The sequence below is a fragment of the Dermochelys coriacea genome, chromosome 3 (genome assembly GCF_009764565.3).
Source record: "Dermochelys coriacea isolate rDerCor1 chromosome 3, rDerCor1.pri.v4, whole genome shotgun sequence".
Taxonomy (NCBI): Eukaryota; Metazoa; Chordata; order Testudines; family Dermochelyidae; genus Dermochelys; species Dermochelys coriacea.
In genome coordinates, this window is record NC_050070.1 from 179,925,602 (window position 1) to 179,943,180 (window position 17,579).

General features: G+C 43.6%; 1 protein-coding gene across 4 annotated transcripts in view; it reads left to right on the forward strand.

Moving 5' to 3' along the window:
* PSME4 (proteasome activator subunit 4) overlaps window positions 1-17,579 on the forward strand; it is a 228,156-nt gene that overhangs the window by 67,950 nt on the left and 142,627 nt on the right. For 3 of the 4 annotated variants that reach the window (XM_038397749.2, XM_043511904.1, XM_043511905.1), the window contains exons 9-13: window positions 9,446-9,538; window positions 11,243-11,508; window positions 13,265-13,451; window positions 15,275-15,364; window positions 17,123-17,187. In XM_038397749.2, the coding sequence (XP_038253677.1) occupies window positions 9,446-9,538; window positions 11,243-11,508; window positions 13,265-13,451; window positions 15,275-15,364; window positions 17,123-17,187 (701 nt within the window). The remainder of the gene's footprint in view (window positions 1-9,445; window positions 9,539-11,242; window positions 11,509-13,264; window positions 13,452-15,274; window positions 15,365-17,122; window positions 17,188-17,579) is intronic. The other variant, XM_043511903.1, reaches the window with a different exon arrangement.

Genomic DNA, 17,579 nt, shown 5'->3' on the forward strand with positions numbered 1-17,579 from the left:
TGTTCTTCAGAGATGCTTTACAAACAGGATTCTCATTCTTGGGTCCTGAGCTCCCACAGTGAGACAGGGAGAACTTCTGTAGCCAAAGTATTTGGGCTTTTTTTTTTTTTTTTTTCCTTTCTGAGGTTCTGGTTGTGGTAATTGTCACTATCACTTTCCCGTCCCACTGGGTATTGTGTCCTTTATTTATACAAGTCCTTAGTTACAGAAAATTATTTCTTCTTTGAGTGCTTGCTCATAAGGATTCCATTCTAGGAATGTGTTTGCCCACATGCCTTAGGGCCACGTAGGGCTGACTGTGCCACCCTCTAGAGTACCGCTGCATGAGCATGGTATATCGGGCACCGCTGGCCCTATGCCCTCTCAATTCCTTCTTACTGCCCGTGGTGGTCAGTCGGAGCCCCTTTTTTTTTTCTTAGCTAGAGCTAGTGGTTGTCTGTCATTCTGAATTTTGTGCTTTAAGGCTGTTGTACGTAGTTCACTTTTGCTAGTGCTAAGTAGTTATTAAGTACTTGTTAAGTGTTAGTTAGTTAGTAGTTAGGGTCCCAGTGGGATTTTGCCCCAGGCAGGCCATGCCCGGGTCTCCCAGGTTTAAGCCCTGCTTGCACTGCAGCAGGCCTGTGACTGTGAGTGACCCCCAGGGCAGCTTCCTTAAGTGCCTGGGGAGTCACACGTGAAGGGGCGGTGCTGGTTCTGCAGAGAGCGCACAGGTCTCCACCTGCTCCGATGATGACCCCGCTGCCGCAGGACCCTGCTAAGGCTCCCCAAGAGGGCAAGCTTGCAGTTAAGACCCCTCAGGGGATAGGGGAACAACGCTGATCGCCGGACAGAAGGCGTCGCTCTTTGCTGCTGCATCGGGAATACCGGGGCAGATCCTAATCGTGTCGCCGGTCACACAGGCAAGTTTCCAGATCCCCCTCGGCACTACTCTCCAGTATGGGGTCGACGCTTCCCTTTCTATTCCCAGCATTGCTCGCTTTCTTGGTGGTCACATTGGTCCCAATCCCTGACATGGTGGGAATGTTCCTGGTACCAGTCTCCCCGGCACTGATACCACTCTCCATGCTACAGTTACCTTTCAGTTACGCCTGGGCAACGATCACCAATAGCCATGACCAGCGAACAATTGCAGATGTTGATGGCTCCTCCCTGGTCACCAGAAGAGGGTTCCTCCGGTACGGAGGGCCAGTTCAGCTGATTGCCAAGGTCTCATTGGCGTGATTGGGCACCGGAGCCCGCTCCCTTATCTGCAGCACCGCAATGGCAGCACAACCACTGGCCAGCACAGTGGTCTTATTGGAGTGCATGGGGCATACTGGTTGTGATGGTGCCTCCTTCACAGCACTGGTCGGTAGCTGCAGCAGAACATTGGGTGGTGGCCCCACCAGCACCGGACCCGGTACTGGAAGCCCACTCTGAGGTCGGGATGGAGGAACCTTTGCCCACCCGAAAGCCTCTTTCTCCGACCATGGTTGAGACCCCAGCACCCCCACCGGCTTTCCAGTCTTCCTCGTCATCCCCATATGAGGCGGTCACAGGACCTTCCAGAGCTAGCCCGCCGGGTGACTTTAGGGAACATCAAGCCTTTCTCCGGTGCGTGGCCAAGCACTTGGGGCTCGAGGTACAGAAGATGGGGGAGCAGGAGGACACCCTCTTCAATGTGCTCTTGGCCTCTATGCTCATCTGGGTTGCCCTGCATGAGAGGGTCCTCAATATAGCCAAGGCCTTGTGGCAAACCCCCTCCTCCATCCCGCCCCCCCTCGAAATGGGCTGAGAAAACATACTTTGTGTCTGCCAAGGGTTTCAAATACCTCTATACCCACCTGTCCCCAGGTTTGCTGGTTGTATCTGCAACCAACAAAAAAGACATGCAGGCCCCCACATCCTTGATGCCCCAAAACAAAGATGCTAAGAAACTTGATTTATTTGGGGGCAGAGATTTATTCTACTGCCAGCCTGCAATTTGGGTGGTGAACCATCAGGTCCTGCTGGGCCAGTAGAATTTTAATCTCTGGGACGGTCTCAGAAAGTTCCAGGAATCCTTCCCTCAGGGTTTGGCCCAAGGGTTTGGCACTCTGGTGGAGGAGGGTACGGCAGCGGTCAGATGCTTCCTGCAAATGGCATGGGATGCAGTGGACTTGTCGGCAAGAGTGGCCAAACCGGCAGTGGTCATGCGATGTAGTTCCTGGCTCCAGACGGCAGGCCTCTCCTAGGAGATGCAGGTCTCGATCCAGGACCTCCCCTTTGACAGAGTTGGTTTGCTCTTTGATCAAACAAATGCCGGGCTGCACCGGTTGAAGGACACTAGGGCTACCCTTTGCTTGTTGGGCATGCACACGCTGTAATCAGCCAGGAAGCCCTTCCAATTACCACTGCCGCCAAGACCCTGGCAGCCTCATCAGGGACCTACAAAGAGAAGGGATGCTAGTTTTATTAATTGTCGCCCTTCTTCCTCTTGCTCGCCTGCCCAGCTTGGGGCAGCCAAACACCCAGGGGGCCAGAAGTGAACGTTTTGAGAGTGTGCCCGAGAGTGACGCCACAGTCAGTCGACGATCCTACCCGCCTTTTCCTCAACCACCTTCCCCCTACCGCTCAGCCTGGTCATGGGTTATGTGGGGCCACTGGGTCCTGGACATAGTGGCTTGGGGCTGTACCCCACAGTTCTTGGCTGCCCCTCCTTCCTCCCCCCCCATTTTCCCATCTCTTTTCAGAAACCCTTCTCACGAGCGATTCCTAGTTCAGGAGGTAGAGAAACTCTTGGGCTTGGGGGCTGTGTGGAGAAGGTTCCTCGGGACATTGAATGAAGAGGATTCTAATCTCAAAGGCCAAAGGAGGTCTCAGGCCACTCCTGGACCTGCATGGCCTCAACCAGTCTCTCAAGAAATTGAAGTTCCACATGGACTCCCTGGTGTCCATCATTCCTTCCCTGGATCCGGGGGGCTGGTACATTGCTCTCGACTTGAAGGACACTTACTTTCATGTTTCCATATTCCTGGGCCACAGGTGCTTCCTGTGTTTCATAGTGGCCGGGCGTCACTTCCAGTTCACGGTGCTACCCTATGGCCTGTCTTCGACCCCCAGGGTGCTCACAAGGTGGGTGGCGCTGGTAGTGGCTTACCTGAGACATCAGCGGGTCCAGATCTTCCTGTATCGCGACAGCTGGCTCATCAAGGGCAGGTCTCCGGAGCGTCGAACTGGTGTGGTTCATCTGCAATGATCTGGGCCTGTTAATAAACACAGAAAAGTCCACGTTAATGCTGGCCCAACGCATAGAGTTTATTGGAGCGGTTCTTGACTCCGCACGAGCGAGGGCCTTTTTTCCGGAAGTGCACTTCCAGACCATGTCAGACTTGATTGCCCATGTGAAAACACCATCCACTTACCACAGCCCACGACTAATGGGCCACGTGGCCGAGTGCACATACATGGTCAGCCATGCCCATCTTCATGTATGACCTCTGCAGGCATGGCTGGCTTTGGTCTGTATCCCCAGCAGGGATGTCCTGGACTGAGAGGACATGGTGCCAACCCATGTCTCTCTCATCCTTAGACTGGTGGCTGGATCCAGAGTCGGTGCAGCAGGTGGTTCTCTTTGTGACCCCGTCTCCGTCGCTTACCCTGGTTTCAGACGCGTCTGACCTGGGCTGGGGAGCCCATCTGGGTGAGCTCAGCACCCAAGGATGCTGGCTATACAGCGATCTGGGCCTTCATATGAATGTCATGGAGCTCAAAGTGGTTTGCCTGGACTTCCAGGCATTCTTGTTCCACTTGAAGGGCAGGGTGGTGCAGGTTCTGATGGACAATACAGCCGCAATGTACTACATCAACAAGCAGGATGGAGCCAGGACTTCTGGCCTTTGTTGGGGAAGCGCTCAGCCTCTGGAACTTGTGTGTGACATGCCATTCATCTGGTAGCTGCCCACCTGCCTGGAGCCAAGAACGGCCTGGCAGATTGCCTCAGCAGGACCTTCTCGTCTCACCACAAATGGTCGCTCCCTCTGGAAGTGGTCAGCCTGATCTTCCCCAGGTCCAGACAGAACAGGCAGTGCCACGTGTTCTGTTCTCTGCGGGGCAGGGACAAAGCGTACATCAGCACCCAAAGTCAAATACTGCCTTCCCACCAGTGCCGTTAATCCACAGAGTCCTGCTCAAGGTAAAGTAAGACAAAGCATTCTAATTGTCCCGGTGTGGCCTCATCAGTACTGGTTCGGTATGCTGCTGAGTCTCTTCACAGCCACCCCGCTGCAGATACCTCTTCGGCCAGGTCTGCTGTCCCGGAACCATGGCAACCTGCTGCACCCAAACCTGGAGTCGCTTGGCTGCTGTGTGGTTGAGTGTGGACAAATGGGAGTGTTCCGCTGGGCAGCAGAAAACCGTCCACCTACATATGTGGTGAAGTGGAAGCGGTTCATGTGTTGGGTCTCAGACTGACACATTCGTGCAGAAGAGGCCCCTCTGCAGGACATCCTGGTTTATTTACTACCCCTTAAGCACAAGAGTCTGTCACTAACTTTGATCAAGGTATACCTGGCAGCTATTTTTGTGTTCCACCTTCCGCTTCAGGGCTGGTCGGTCTTCACCCATCCCATAACGGGAAGCTTCCTGAAGGGTTTGGAGCACCTTTACCCACATGGCCAAGATCCGGTCCCACCTTGGGATCTGAATCTTGTGCTGTCCATGCTCAGGGGTCCCCTCTTTGAACCCTTGGCTTCCTGCTCCCTTCTGCTTCTCTCCTGGAAGGTCTCTTTCTTGGTTGCTATAACTGCGGCCCGTAGGGTGACCAAGATCAATGTGCTCACGTCAGACCTGCCCTATACAGACTTCTGTAAGGACAAAGTCAAGCTGCGTCCACACCTGGCCTTTCTGCCCAAGGTCGTCTCCCAGTTCCTCAGTGGTCAAGACATTTACTTACCAGTCCTTTGTCCAAAGCCTCATGCGAAGGATGAGGAACTCAGGCTGCATGCCCTGGATGTCAGATGGGCGCTGGCCTTCTACATTGTTAGAACAAAGCTGCTCTGTAAATCAACACAGTTATTTGTTGCTGTCGCTGACAGGATGAAAGGTTGCCCAGTGTCAGTCCAGAGAATCTCGTATTGGATCATGGGCTGCATCCTCTACTGCTATGAGCTGGAAAAAATGCCCCCGCCAGTGATTATGACGGCTTATTCAGCTAGGGTACAGGTGTCAACAGCCTCCCTAGCGCAGGTGCACATCCAAGAGATCTGTCCGGCCGCAACCTGGTTATCCGTCTACACATTTGCATCGCACTACGTGCTGACCCAGCAGGCTCGAGACAATGCTGGCTTTGGCAAAGCAGTGCTGCAAACTGTGAGACTGTGAACTCCAAGCCCACCTCCATTGATTCTGCTTGTGAGTCACCTAGAATGGAATCGACATGAGCGAGGAGTGGAAGAAGAAAAAAGGTTTCCTACCTTTCAGAACTGTTGTTCTTTAGGGAGATGTGTTGCTCATGTCCATTCCATTACCTATCCTTCTGCCCCTCTGTTGGAGTTGTCGGCAAGAAGGAACAGAGAGGTCATAGGGCCGCCGGCCCCTGATATACCACGGCATGAGTGCGGTACTCCAGAGAGCACCACAACTGGCCCTAAGGCAAAAATCTCCAATGGGGACACATGTGGACATGTGCACACCTGGACGGGAACGGACATGAGCAACACATCATAAATGCCTCATCCATTAGAGTACAGTGGGGAATCCTAATCCTATGTTTTCTGTCATTAGTCTATTACTATAAAATATTATAAATTCTTATAGCTTTATTGCAGGATAGAGTACATCATATTGAAATAAAACAATTAAACTTCAGGTCTGTTTCATTACAGTTTATTGTTACTAGAGTTTCAATTTAGCTCAGGTTTACAGTCTAAATTTTCATGGGTCTACCTCGCATCCTGTAAGGATAATTAAAGAATCATGAATTTAATTTTGGGTGACGTTAGTTCACTGAAATGGAGCTATGTTGTTTCATCAAAGAATGTAAAGAAATGCCAACAATAACAGTTACAAAAAGAAGGTTTCTAGCATTATGCTATAGCCTGCCAACATTACTACATGGAATGAATTAATCATTCTAAGTAGCTGCCCTGTTCTGAATGGAAATATTTGTTCAGGAAGCATACATTTAGGTTTGTAGTGGTCCCTTGCTCTCAAATGAGGCAGGAGGTCACTCCACCTAGCTGTGTCAGGCAACAGCACTCAGGCTTGGGTCCTGCTGGTGAGGCCAAGCAGTAAGACTTCTACAGCTCTGTAGCCACCTAGTAGAGGCAAGAAGCAGTAACAGGCTGATGCTCTAGCCCCTCAGGTCGGGCAGAGCAGTGAGCAGTTTTTAGCCCACAGTTTCCTGGCTGGGGCTGGCAGTAATTAACAGTCTAGGGCTCTGGTCCTTTGGGTGGGGCAGAATAAGGAGCAGGCTTTAGCCTAAGCCTCCTAAATAAGGCAGCCAGCAAACGCACAGTCTAAGGCTCACTGTCTCCTGATGGGACAAGCCAAACACAGACCTTCTGGCCTAGGGGTACAAATGTCGCCATCCCTGGGATGGGGTTGGCGTTGGGGAGCCGTATGGGGACCCGGACCCATCCAACTCCACTGGGCCTTAACAGTGACGGAGTGTTCGGCCACCGGATCAACGGGGGATCCAGCCACAATACCCTGACCCCTGCTCTGGGAATGAAATTGGACTAAAGTCTGGTTTCCCTGGGCTACTTCCTATCACAGTCTGGAGAGGGGGTTCCGTAGTCCAAGGGTTCTCTGTCTCTTCAGGGTACACTGCACACGGTAGTCCTGGCAACTCCTCTCTAAGGATGGTTGTGACAGGTTCCCCCTGGGGTGCCACCTGGAACTGGGGTACCACTGAGCTCCCCCGATACACCAGCATAGGCTCCCTTTACACTATACTGCTCCCTTTACACTGTACTGCTGTGAACAGCCTGCATGTTCACCAGCACTCATACAGATAGGGGAACACCCAGGTACAGTTACATGCAGATGCTGTGATTAGTTCTGCATGGTAAAGCTCCAGCTAAGGAACTTCCCAGCTATTGTGCACCTCCCTCTGAAGTGTAAACCCAAAATTATACCGTCTTGCACTGCACAGGGAACTGTACAGCATAAGCTCATGAAATTTGTCCATTCCCTGAATGTGGAGAGGAATATACAACAGCTTTCTGCTCCTGAGTTATGACTCCCATACACACTTGTTTTATACAAAGCAAAAACAAATTTATTAACTGCAAAATATAGATTTTAAGTGATTATAAGGGATAGCAAATGAAACAAAGTAGATTACCTAGCAATAAACAAAACACGCAAACTAAGCTTAATATATTACATAGATTGGATATGAATAGCAAATCCTCACCGTAAATGATGATACAAGCAGGCTGCAGATTCTTAAGGGGCAAGCTGCACTAGTTTACAGCTTGGAATCCCCAGGTGTTCCATTCACAGGCTTAAAATCGCTTTAGCCTGGGTCCAGCACTTCTTCCAGTTCAGTCTTAGTTCTTCAGTTGTTTCCAGGAGTCTCTTTGGATGGGGAGTCAGTGAAGAACCACAATGATGTCCCTCCCCTGCCTTAAATAGCCTTTGCATTTGGCAGGAACCCTTTGTTTCAAAGCTTGGTTCCCATGCCAGTCAGTGGAAAAACACTGATATCCCAAGATGGAGTCCAGCACCAGGTAACATGGTCATATGTCCCTGTAGTGTCATAGCAGCCATGAGTCGAAGGCTGTTTGTAGCATCCTCAGTAAGGCCCCCCAGGTGTGAAATGAGGCTTCTTTTAAGGCCTATTGTTCATTAACTTGAACGGGCTCTTCCCAGACAGCCATCTAGACTGAAAGTCCTTTGTCTAGTGGGCGTTCCATGTGTGCTCACATTTGTAACACAGATGCATAGTCAATATTCCTAACTTCAGATACAAAATGATAATGCATACAAATAGGATAATCATATTCAGTAAATCATAACTTTTACAATGATATCTCACATGACCTATCTTGCGTAAAATACATCAGAATTATGCCATAATCATATCATCATAATATCTGAAGAATATGGGGTGCAGTGTTACATAGTCTCCTCCAGAGGCAAGGCACTGCACACCGTCGGCTTGGCTGTAGCAGCAGACTGGAGAGGTATATCTTCTTCTGTGGCTCCTACTCACCTGAGCGGCAGGGCTTTTCCTATAACTTCCAGTTCCACCCTGGTACTTCTGGTTGGGGGGGAAGGGCGGGTCTGGCTCTGCTCACTGGAGGAATTAGTGGTCCCTCGCTCTCAAGTCCGGAGGGAGGCCATTCTGCCTCATTACAAGGTTCAAATCTCAGGTAACTTGCTTTTTATTCTTACTGACTTACAGCTGTGCTGCTCTTAATACTGGGTTAAGAACCTCCTATTAACTTTCTTAGATATATAAAAATTTGAATATGAATTTCTAAGAGAAATCAGCCACCCCACTTACAATAATGTATATTTAGAGTTGGCAAAATTTGATTTTTATTTATTTATTTATTTTTTTTACAATTTTGACCAATAATATTGATGATTATTTTTAAGCATTTTAGATTTTTTTATCTATTTAAATTTTCACAGTTTCGAGAAATTATGGGAGGGGGTGTCAAACAAGAGTTATTTAATTGGAGAAGACATTGAGATTTAGTAAAATTAAATCTTTGTAACTGGTAAAACACAAGTTGTTAACATCACATGTCAGAGTATGCAAAGCAAATTTTCTTAAATGAAATTCTAATAAGTTCTTAAGCAGTATTTTTCTTTCTTAGCCTATCTGTAATTTTTGATTATCATTCATGGAAATATTTTTCTGTTGGTTTGTTGATGGTGAAACTGATATAACCGAATAAGAATCTAATCCTTCCAAGCCTATGTATATTTCTTTCAATTATTAGGCTTCCTATGTCTGGTCTTGGGTATTTTTAGTGACACTGCCATTCTTCACTAAAAGCTGAACAAAAGTTCAGTATCCTTTGCACAGTAGTTTGAATTTGTCTTCAATAATAAGTTACCAGAATATTGCAGTTTCCTTTTTCCTGCCCATCTTCCTCAGACTGTAATATTGCATGGCATTTGTTATATATAAAAAGATACTTTAAGAAAGATAGTTCTAAAAATAGATAGAAGTGGAATTCTTGCAAACTTTAAAACTCTTTCTGTTCGCAAGAACAGAAGAAAAGCAGAAAGAGGTAATAGAATGTTTCTGTGACCAAAACCAAGCCCAGTGATTTGAGTTAATAGTTTGTTAGTTAATCCAAGTTGCATTTGTTATGGAAGGATACTATATCTATCTTTAACTTGTCTCATGATGCTGAATAATCTATTTTGGGTAGGTTAAACTTGATTTCTGACCTCTACAGTGTCCTTTTTCATGCTCTTCTAGTTAAGTAGATTAAATATATATGTATTTGGTTTTGGACAGGGTGGACCAAGTAAACTAGTACAGAAGCACTTGTCTGGATTATTCAATAGTATTGCATCTTTTTACCATCCTTCAAATAATGGTCGCTGGCTGGTGAGTTTGTTATGCTTTGATTTTAAGACTAAAGATTTTAAATTTGGAGTGGGATTATAATTTTATCCTGAATTTTTCACTACTGTGCTCTTCGCTCTTAGTAAAAGAGTATATGCTGCTTTATGCAAACAATTTCATCATATAATAGATTACTATGGACTATGTATATACTTTAAAAAATAAATTTCCACGAAAACACTAATGTGATGTGTGAAATTAAAAGGAGCCAGAAAACTACCACTATCTATTAAGAAAACATGGTTTATTTTTTAACTGTCTTACAGTACAAGCAGTGAAAATGAACATGTCAAATTAAACTTGCTGCTAGTCTCTGTTGTGTCTGTCAGTTTTTCAAGCACCTAGTAAAACCTGATTTTGAAATAATTGATAGTATGATTCCAGTGTCTGAAGCACACTTTCCTCATTAAGAGAATATGATACAATACTGACCTACATTTGTAAGTATAGCAGAATCTACCTTTGATTAATCAACATGAACTGAACTTTTGTTAAAAGCACAGCTAAAAATCCACTATTTAACATTTTATGCTATTTTTGTTACATGCTATTTTATGTCTACATTTTGCTAATATTTAGTATTGAATTTAGACTGTAGCTTAGTTTTCACAGTTAAAATTGATGTTACAGTTCTCAACAGAACTGGATTTTTATATATCTCTCTGTGCACAGTACCTTTCGGAGATAAAATGAGCTTTTTTAATCTCAAACAATTATTTTTAATTAGAAGTATCCTAGAAAAACATATGAAAAATTATTGGATCCAATTCTACCTTCATACAACTTTCTTGAATGGGAGTTGCTTGTGCGTAAGTTAGGGCAGAAAGGAGCTTACTAAAAGGCAATTTACTATTGCAAATATTACTGGTGCAAATATTTCTGGTGAACAATTCGCTGCACTGAATTCCAGCAGTACAGTCATAAATTAGGTTTGGTTCACAGACCAGGTTAACCTAGTCTTTCGTGGTGTTTTTTACATTAACTCTTTGTCACTGGAAATAGATATTGATACATGTGAATAGTGGACACAAGGGCAGGTACCTTTCCCAACCTACTCTGCAAATACAGTCCATGAAGTGGGGTAGATCCCTTAACAACCTTAAAGCTGGGTTTCTTGACCCTCAGAGGATCCTTGGATGGCTTAGAGGTATTGTAATGGGTCCTCTACCAGGCAGTGGAGGGCATCTCCCCTGGTAGCTGGCACAAGTTAGTGGCAAGGCTGCTCTAACTCATGCCAGAGTCCTGCCTCATTCCTGAGCAGCTCCAAGATCACAGGATGGCTTACATATTCCAGAATGTTTCAAGCATATCCTCTTCACATTCATATTTATGGAAGATCTCCATTGCTGGTAAATAATCTTCATTTATCTGAGTTTTTTCTAGAGCTAATTTAGTCACTGTACAGAGTATATAAGCATGTGTTCTAAGTGTTTATAGAAATGATTAGGAATGACATGTACAGTGTAGCTTGTAATGTTCTGGGAACTGAATTCTCATAGTGAATTCTGAACATTTAGGTTTACTACATTCCTGTGGTTCTTATCCATTTTGAGCAACTCTCCTGAAGTTAACACATCTTATTTTTGAGTTCCTGGTATAGGAAGGCTATATCAGGTTTTTGCCACTGTCCATTCTCACTGCTAATTACTTGAAATTGATTGTTTCCTCTGGTTATATATCCAACAGAACAAGTTGATGAAACTGCTTCAAAGGTTACCAAGTAGTGTTGTTAGAAGACTGCATCGTGAGCGTTACAAGAAGAAGACTTGGCTAACTCCTGTGCCTGATAGCCATAAACTTGCTGATCAAGATGTTACAGACTTTGTAGAATGCATTATTCAACCTGTCCTTCTGGCTATGTTTAGTAAAACTGGAAGCCTAGAGGCTGCGCAAGCCTTACAAAATCTTGCACTAATGCGTCCTGAGTTAGTAATTCCACCTGTACTTGAAAAGTAAGTTACAATGAAGAAACATTACTTCAAATATAAATTCAGAGCTTGCCCCCCAGCAGCCATAGTGAGCCACAGAAGTATTTCCTTGATGAAAGGCAGTACTTGGGCTGGGGGAGCTGCTGAATTAGATCGCATCCACACCCATCCCTGCAACTAGGTTAGTCGGGGTGTTGCCAAGTGAAGGAGGAAGTGCTTTTTACTTTTTGTGCTCGGCTGCTCCCTGGTTCCTGGAATGGCTGGGACTGTTGCTAGCTAGCATAAATTAGAATTGCCTTCAAGCTGCTCTAATTTATGATGGAGACTGTCAACAGACAGTTTCAGGATCAACTGTAAGCCAGTTTTGCACCCCTCACTCCTGAGCTGTGCTGAACTCTCTTTGTCACAGCTCACAGTCTGGGCCAAAGTTTACATAAGTATCTTTAATGTTATTTGAGTAGCAAAAAGTGTGTAATATATTACATACTTGTATTGATTTTTCAATTTTTTTGACAAATGATGCATTGTACCTGTATTGTTACAGGTAGGTAAAAAATTTGCTTTGATGTTGCCTTTGATTTTACAAGAAAACTGCAAAAATAGCACTCATCTGGAATGTTTTGGGCCCCCAACTATAATTGAAATTCACTATAAAAATCAAATGAACTGGCAACAACATAATCCCCTTTACTGTTCTTACCATTTCCCTTCAAACGATCAAAATTGTAAAACCATTGCACCATCCCCTTCCTGAGAATATAATTGAACTTTGCAGCGTCTGAAAAATTAACTTTCCACATTCCTTTATTTACTCGCTACATTTGTTACTTATAAAAATAACATATCTGCTCTTCTAAGTAAGGCAACAGTGGTAATGTATTTATTCTGGGTTAGTGATGACTGCATAATTGAGTGGTGGAGCATAATAAGGTTTATATTGCTAAATGCTTTTGTCTCAATACACGTAATGCAATGCTCTGTTCTGTGTAGGCACATCTGAGACTTGTAATTTAGTGTGTTTTGAATGAAGTAGTGCAGATGTGACACGGTGACTCAGTATGTCTTTGAATTGTCATGACAATAATAGGAATTATTTCACAATTATCACTATATGGGGTGCTAAAGAAGTGCCTTATATAAAAAAGCACAGGACAGGTAAAAATTCAACTCCAGTATTTTATTTGTGTAATAAATGTGAGCTTTAATTTTTAACAAGATGTCTTGAAATACAGGCCTTTCTTCAGTTAATGGGTTAATATAAAACTATTAAACGTTACATCTTTATTTAATTTTGGTATTTAGAGACAATAAAGACCAATATTTTGTCCTACATATAATTTTTGAAATCCATAAAGAGCTCATATTTTAAATAATATCTGAACCATTTGTATAGTATTTTAATAATATGGGCTTTTTTGACTGACCCATAGCACCTGTAATAGTCAGTCTTTAGTTTTTGTTTTGTTTTTAATTTTATAGCCCTGGATCTAGTCCAGACCATGTACTGGAATCACCCATAATTTATTCAACAATAATTCTGTGGGACACTGGTGGTGAACAGCTCTACTCAGATGAGAGGAGCATGTTTTAAAAGAAAGGAGTTATTAAATTCACTGTGCAGTGAAATACAACAAAAGGTTTGGACTATTGGATAATTTCTAAAAGGAACATGTTAAACTGACATAGTATTGTTTATCTAATTTCATCAGGTATGGTTTTTCTTTTAGAAGTTTACAATTTTTAGCTGTTTTTAATCTGTCTTTTTCTTCAAACTTTGTAGAACATACCCTGCACTAGAGACATTAACAGAACCTCATCAGCTCACAGCTACTTTAAGCTGCGTAATTGGCGTAGCTCGTAGCCTGGTGTCTGGGGGCAAGTGGTTTCCTGAAGGTCCAACGCACATGCTACCTCTGTTGATGAGAGCGTTGCCTGGTGTGGATCCAAATGACTTTAGTAAATGCATGGTAAGTATATAAATCTCAGATTTTCCTAAAGTATAAAATACAGTCTGTCTATTTAAAGTTACTTTGAAGGCTCTTTAATTTTGATCTCAGATTATGTTTCCAAAGGATTTTAGGTTACTCTTCATATTAAGGTTCCATTTATAAAAGATTAATAAATGATTAATAGATGTTATAAACATATTACAGATATGAATAGTGTGTGTACATAGATAACCCTCAGTGCATCAGTAAAAAGTATAGATCATTATAAGCAACTTGTTGACCTCCATAAAGATATAACGGTTGATTAACCATTTATTAAATCACCCATAATTAGGGCTCCGTGTCTGTCATGGAGGTTTCGGAAGTTACAGATTCCGTGACATTCTGTGACCTCTGTGATTTCTGCAGGTGCCAGTGTGCCTGACCTTAGGGCAGCTCAAGTAGCTGGCTCCGGGGCCAGCTGCTCAGGTGGCCCCTGGGATAGACATATCAGCTGCTGCTCTGGTGGGTGGCCGGCCGAAGCAGCTGTGGTCTGCTGGGCAGCGGTCCTGTGACTGGCCCGTGACCTGTCTAACTTTGTGACTTTTACTAAAAATACCCGTGATTAAATTGTGGCCTAACCTATAATCACAAATTGACCCTTAGTAAAACAGTTTATAAATGGAGCTGCAATATAAAGTGCAGTTGAATTCTGACATATAGAAGGTTTTTAGGCAAGAGACCTATGTGAGAATTGGAGACAAAATTCCTTATATCCCCAAAAAAATATATCGAAGCTATGGCACAGAGCATCTATTTATTACTGCAGCATCTGGATGGATTTTAGCCAGGCAATCCATGTAATTTGTGGATTCACTGACCACGCTTCGTGGCTTGTCATAGACCACCCTTCTATGCTGCTGTACAGCAGTACTCTGCAGTGCATATACAGTGGACTCACCTTGCATAGCCTTCAGCTCAGTGAACTGAATGGCACGTTTGGTTATTGCACATCTGTGCAAGGGATGGGGGCAGAAATTTGCCTCTAAGAGTGTGTCTACATTTGAAATTCAGATGTAATGGTAATGCAGGTAAGCAGACCCACACTAGCTTTAACCTAGCTAGCACAGGTAATGATAGCAGGGAAGACTTGGCAGCAGACACAGCAATCTGTGTACACTCACAGGGTCCCCGATGGGCTTGCAATGGGTTGTCTAGCTCATGCTGAAGCCTGTGCTGTCATATCTTCATTACTATTATTACCCGCACTAACTAGATTAAAGCTAGCACAAGTACCCCTACCTTCATTACAAATGCACCTTAATTTGCAGTGTGGACATATCCTAAGGGTCTGATCTAAAGTTCATTGAAGTAAACGGAAAGATGCCCACTGATTTCAGTGGGCATTGGATCAGGTCTGAAATGCCCATATCTTAGGGACTTATGCTGATCAGGTATTTAAACAATATATATTTGTCATCTAATGTCACTTTCAACATTTGGTGCATCTTTCAATGTAGCATACCTATGCATATTTTACATTTTAGGTTGGAAGTCTCTTCCTTAAAATTCCATAATTGAATTGTACAAAATAAGATAATCTTACTGAAAATGGAATTATTTTCTGTACTTGATTTTGGTAGTAACCAGTACAGAAGTTTTCTGCTTTGAATGAAAGATATTAATAAAAGTTTCCAAAACAACTAATTTTTTTCTCATTTTTTTTACAGAAAGTTTGTAAAGATTTCCTGTTCTAATTAATGCCTCAAGCTTTAAATCCCATAGATTGTTTTAAATCTCATCAGCTTTTAATATGTATAATGTGATAATATGCGTTGAGACATATTTGCAACTCCCAACAGATCACATTCCAGTTTATTGCAACGTTTTCTACTCTGGTGCCTTTAGTAGATTGTTCATCTGTGCTGCAAGAGAGAGATGATCTCACAGAGGTAAGAATGCTTCCTAGACATAAAATATAAACTACAAAACATTGCTTACTCTCATGGTACAATGATAGTAATGATCTCTCTACAGGAATACAATTTAACTGCTTTCTTGTACAAGTGCGTTACCAAGAGTCTTAGAGGGGCATCGTGTTGCCCTGCATAGTTAAAAATAACACACTTCCTATTAGTAACAGCTTAATATAAAAGAAATAATTTTCAAAATCTTAAATGGTTTCACTGTTTAGGTTTACTGAACTGAGCAATGAAAAGTGATCCCTTTTCACTTCTCAGTTATCATACATTAGTACAATATTGCAGTGTTTGGAGGTATTTTAAATCCAAACTGTATTTGATACTCAAAAAAACCCAAAAACCATAGCCTTCTGTTAGTGTTAGGTTCTGTAAAACCACGTGGTAGTGCCCTTTTAATGTGTTTACAATAAATCCAACGAAGAATGTAGACTGAAGATTTGTTAATGAGATATATTCCATCTCTCATTTTTAGTCCAAATCTGGCCCAATTTGGTATTGCCTAAAATTAATAATTTAGCTATTTGGTAGCCTCTTGGAAAGGAGTTTGAACATTGAGTTTCCATGATTGCCACCTTCACAAATCCAAAAATGGAAATGATTTTCTTAATAATAAGCAAGCAAGTGCCTTGCTGCTTTTTTGTCAGTTTTGAACTCTTATGGGAAATCACCCTTTTTGTGCATGATCATTTAATTGAAATCATCCTAAAATGCACCACACAAACTGGGGGACCTTTTCCCATTCACTGCTAGTGGATAGGTGGGGCCCTTATCCAAAACCATCCCTTCCCCAGGCTTTGATCTCAACTCTTTGATCTGTCCTCTGCTACCCCCTCCCTTCCTTTGGGCACTGTCCTCCTTGCTCCATCTGCGTCCCCTAAACACTGCCTCCATCCAGCACCCATGCCTGGAAACAGTTCTCTGCTGTGCTCCCCGATTTGCCACTCACCTTTGATTCTGTGATCCCTTCCTCTCCCCACTTAGTGTTTGAATAGAGGAGAGGACTGGGTAGGAGTGGCCCACGGATGCAGCTCCTCACCCCGTGCCACCCTCTGCCTCTCCTCCCCCACTTCTTTGCTTGCCCCACAGTCTGTTGTTCCCAGGCTTGACACAAACTGTATAAGCTGGGGAGCAAATGGATTCTATAAATAGAGCAGTGGCCCCTGCTGGTGGCAGCTGAAGTCCAATTCTTGCAGTTTAGTCTCTGAGCAGTGGCCCTTTATGGCTGTGTTCAGAACTGTACCATCAGTTAGCTCAGGCAGAAATTCTGAGCTGCCAGAGACTTCTCATTCACATTCAATGTTAATACCACAAAATCACAGCACTCACGAAAATATAGCAAGAGTTTGCACCCAGAGTTCCTAGTGTACAGATAACATGAAAAAATCTACCATCACAATTAGCACTAATTGACATCCTTGTTGGAGATAGCTGAGGCCAAGGATTTAATGGCCGTGGAGACTGAACTACTTTCACCCTCAGAGGTTAAACCACCAGATTGCAGGGCCAGGCATGCTGGTAGGACAGTATAAAGAAGATTGGATTGTGGCTCCCTTCTTGTACTGTAGATAAAACGGACTGCAATACTAAGTTCTCCAGTCTGTCGATCCAAGTGTTAACCTTACTTAGAAAGTATTTTTTAAAAGGTAGTAATTTAGGGAATATAAATATATATTTAATTAGGAAAGTTAAACATTCAGAGTCTTTCTTCTTTACATTGGAAAACTGTAGGTGGAGAGAGAATTGTGCTCTGCTACTGCTGAATTTGAAGATTTTGTTCTGCAGTTTATGGACAGGTAAGTGTATATAAGAAAAGGAGTACTTATGGCACCTTAGAGACTAACAAATTTATTTGAGCATAAGCTTTCATGAGCTACAGCTCACTTCATTGGATGCATTCGATGGAAAATATAGTGGGGAGATTTATATACACACACAGAGAAGATGAAACAATGGATTTTATCATACACACTGTAAGGAGAGTGATCACTTAAGATGAGCTATTACCAGCAGGAAGGAGGGGGGGAAGGAGGAAAACCTTTGTGGTGATAATCAAGGTGGGCCATTTCCAGCAGTTAACAAGAATGTCTGAGAAACAGTGGGGGGAGGGGTGGAGGGGTGGGGGGGAGAAATAACATGGGGAAATAGTTTTACTTTATGTAATGACCATCCACTCCCAGTCTCTATT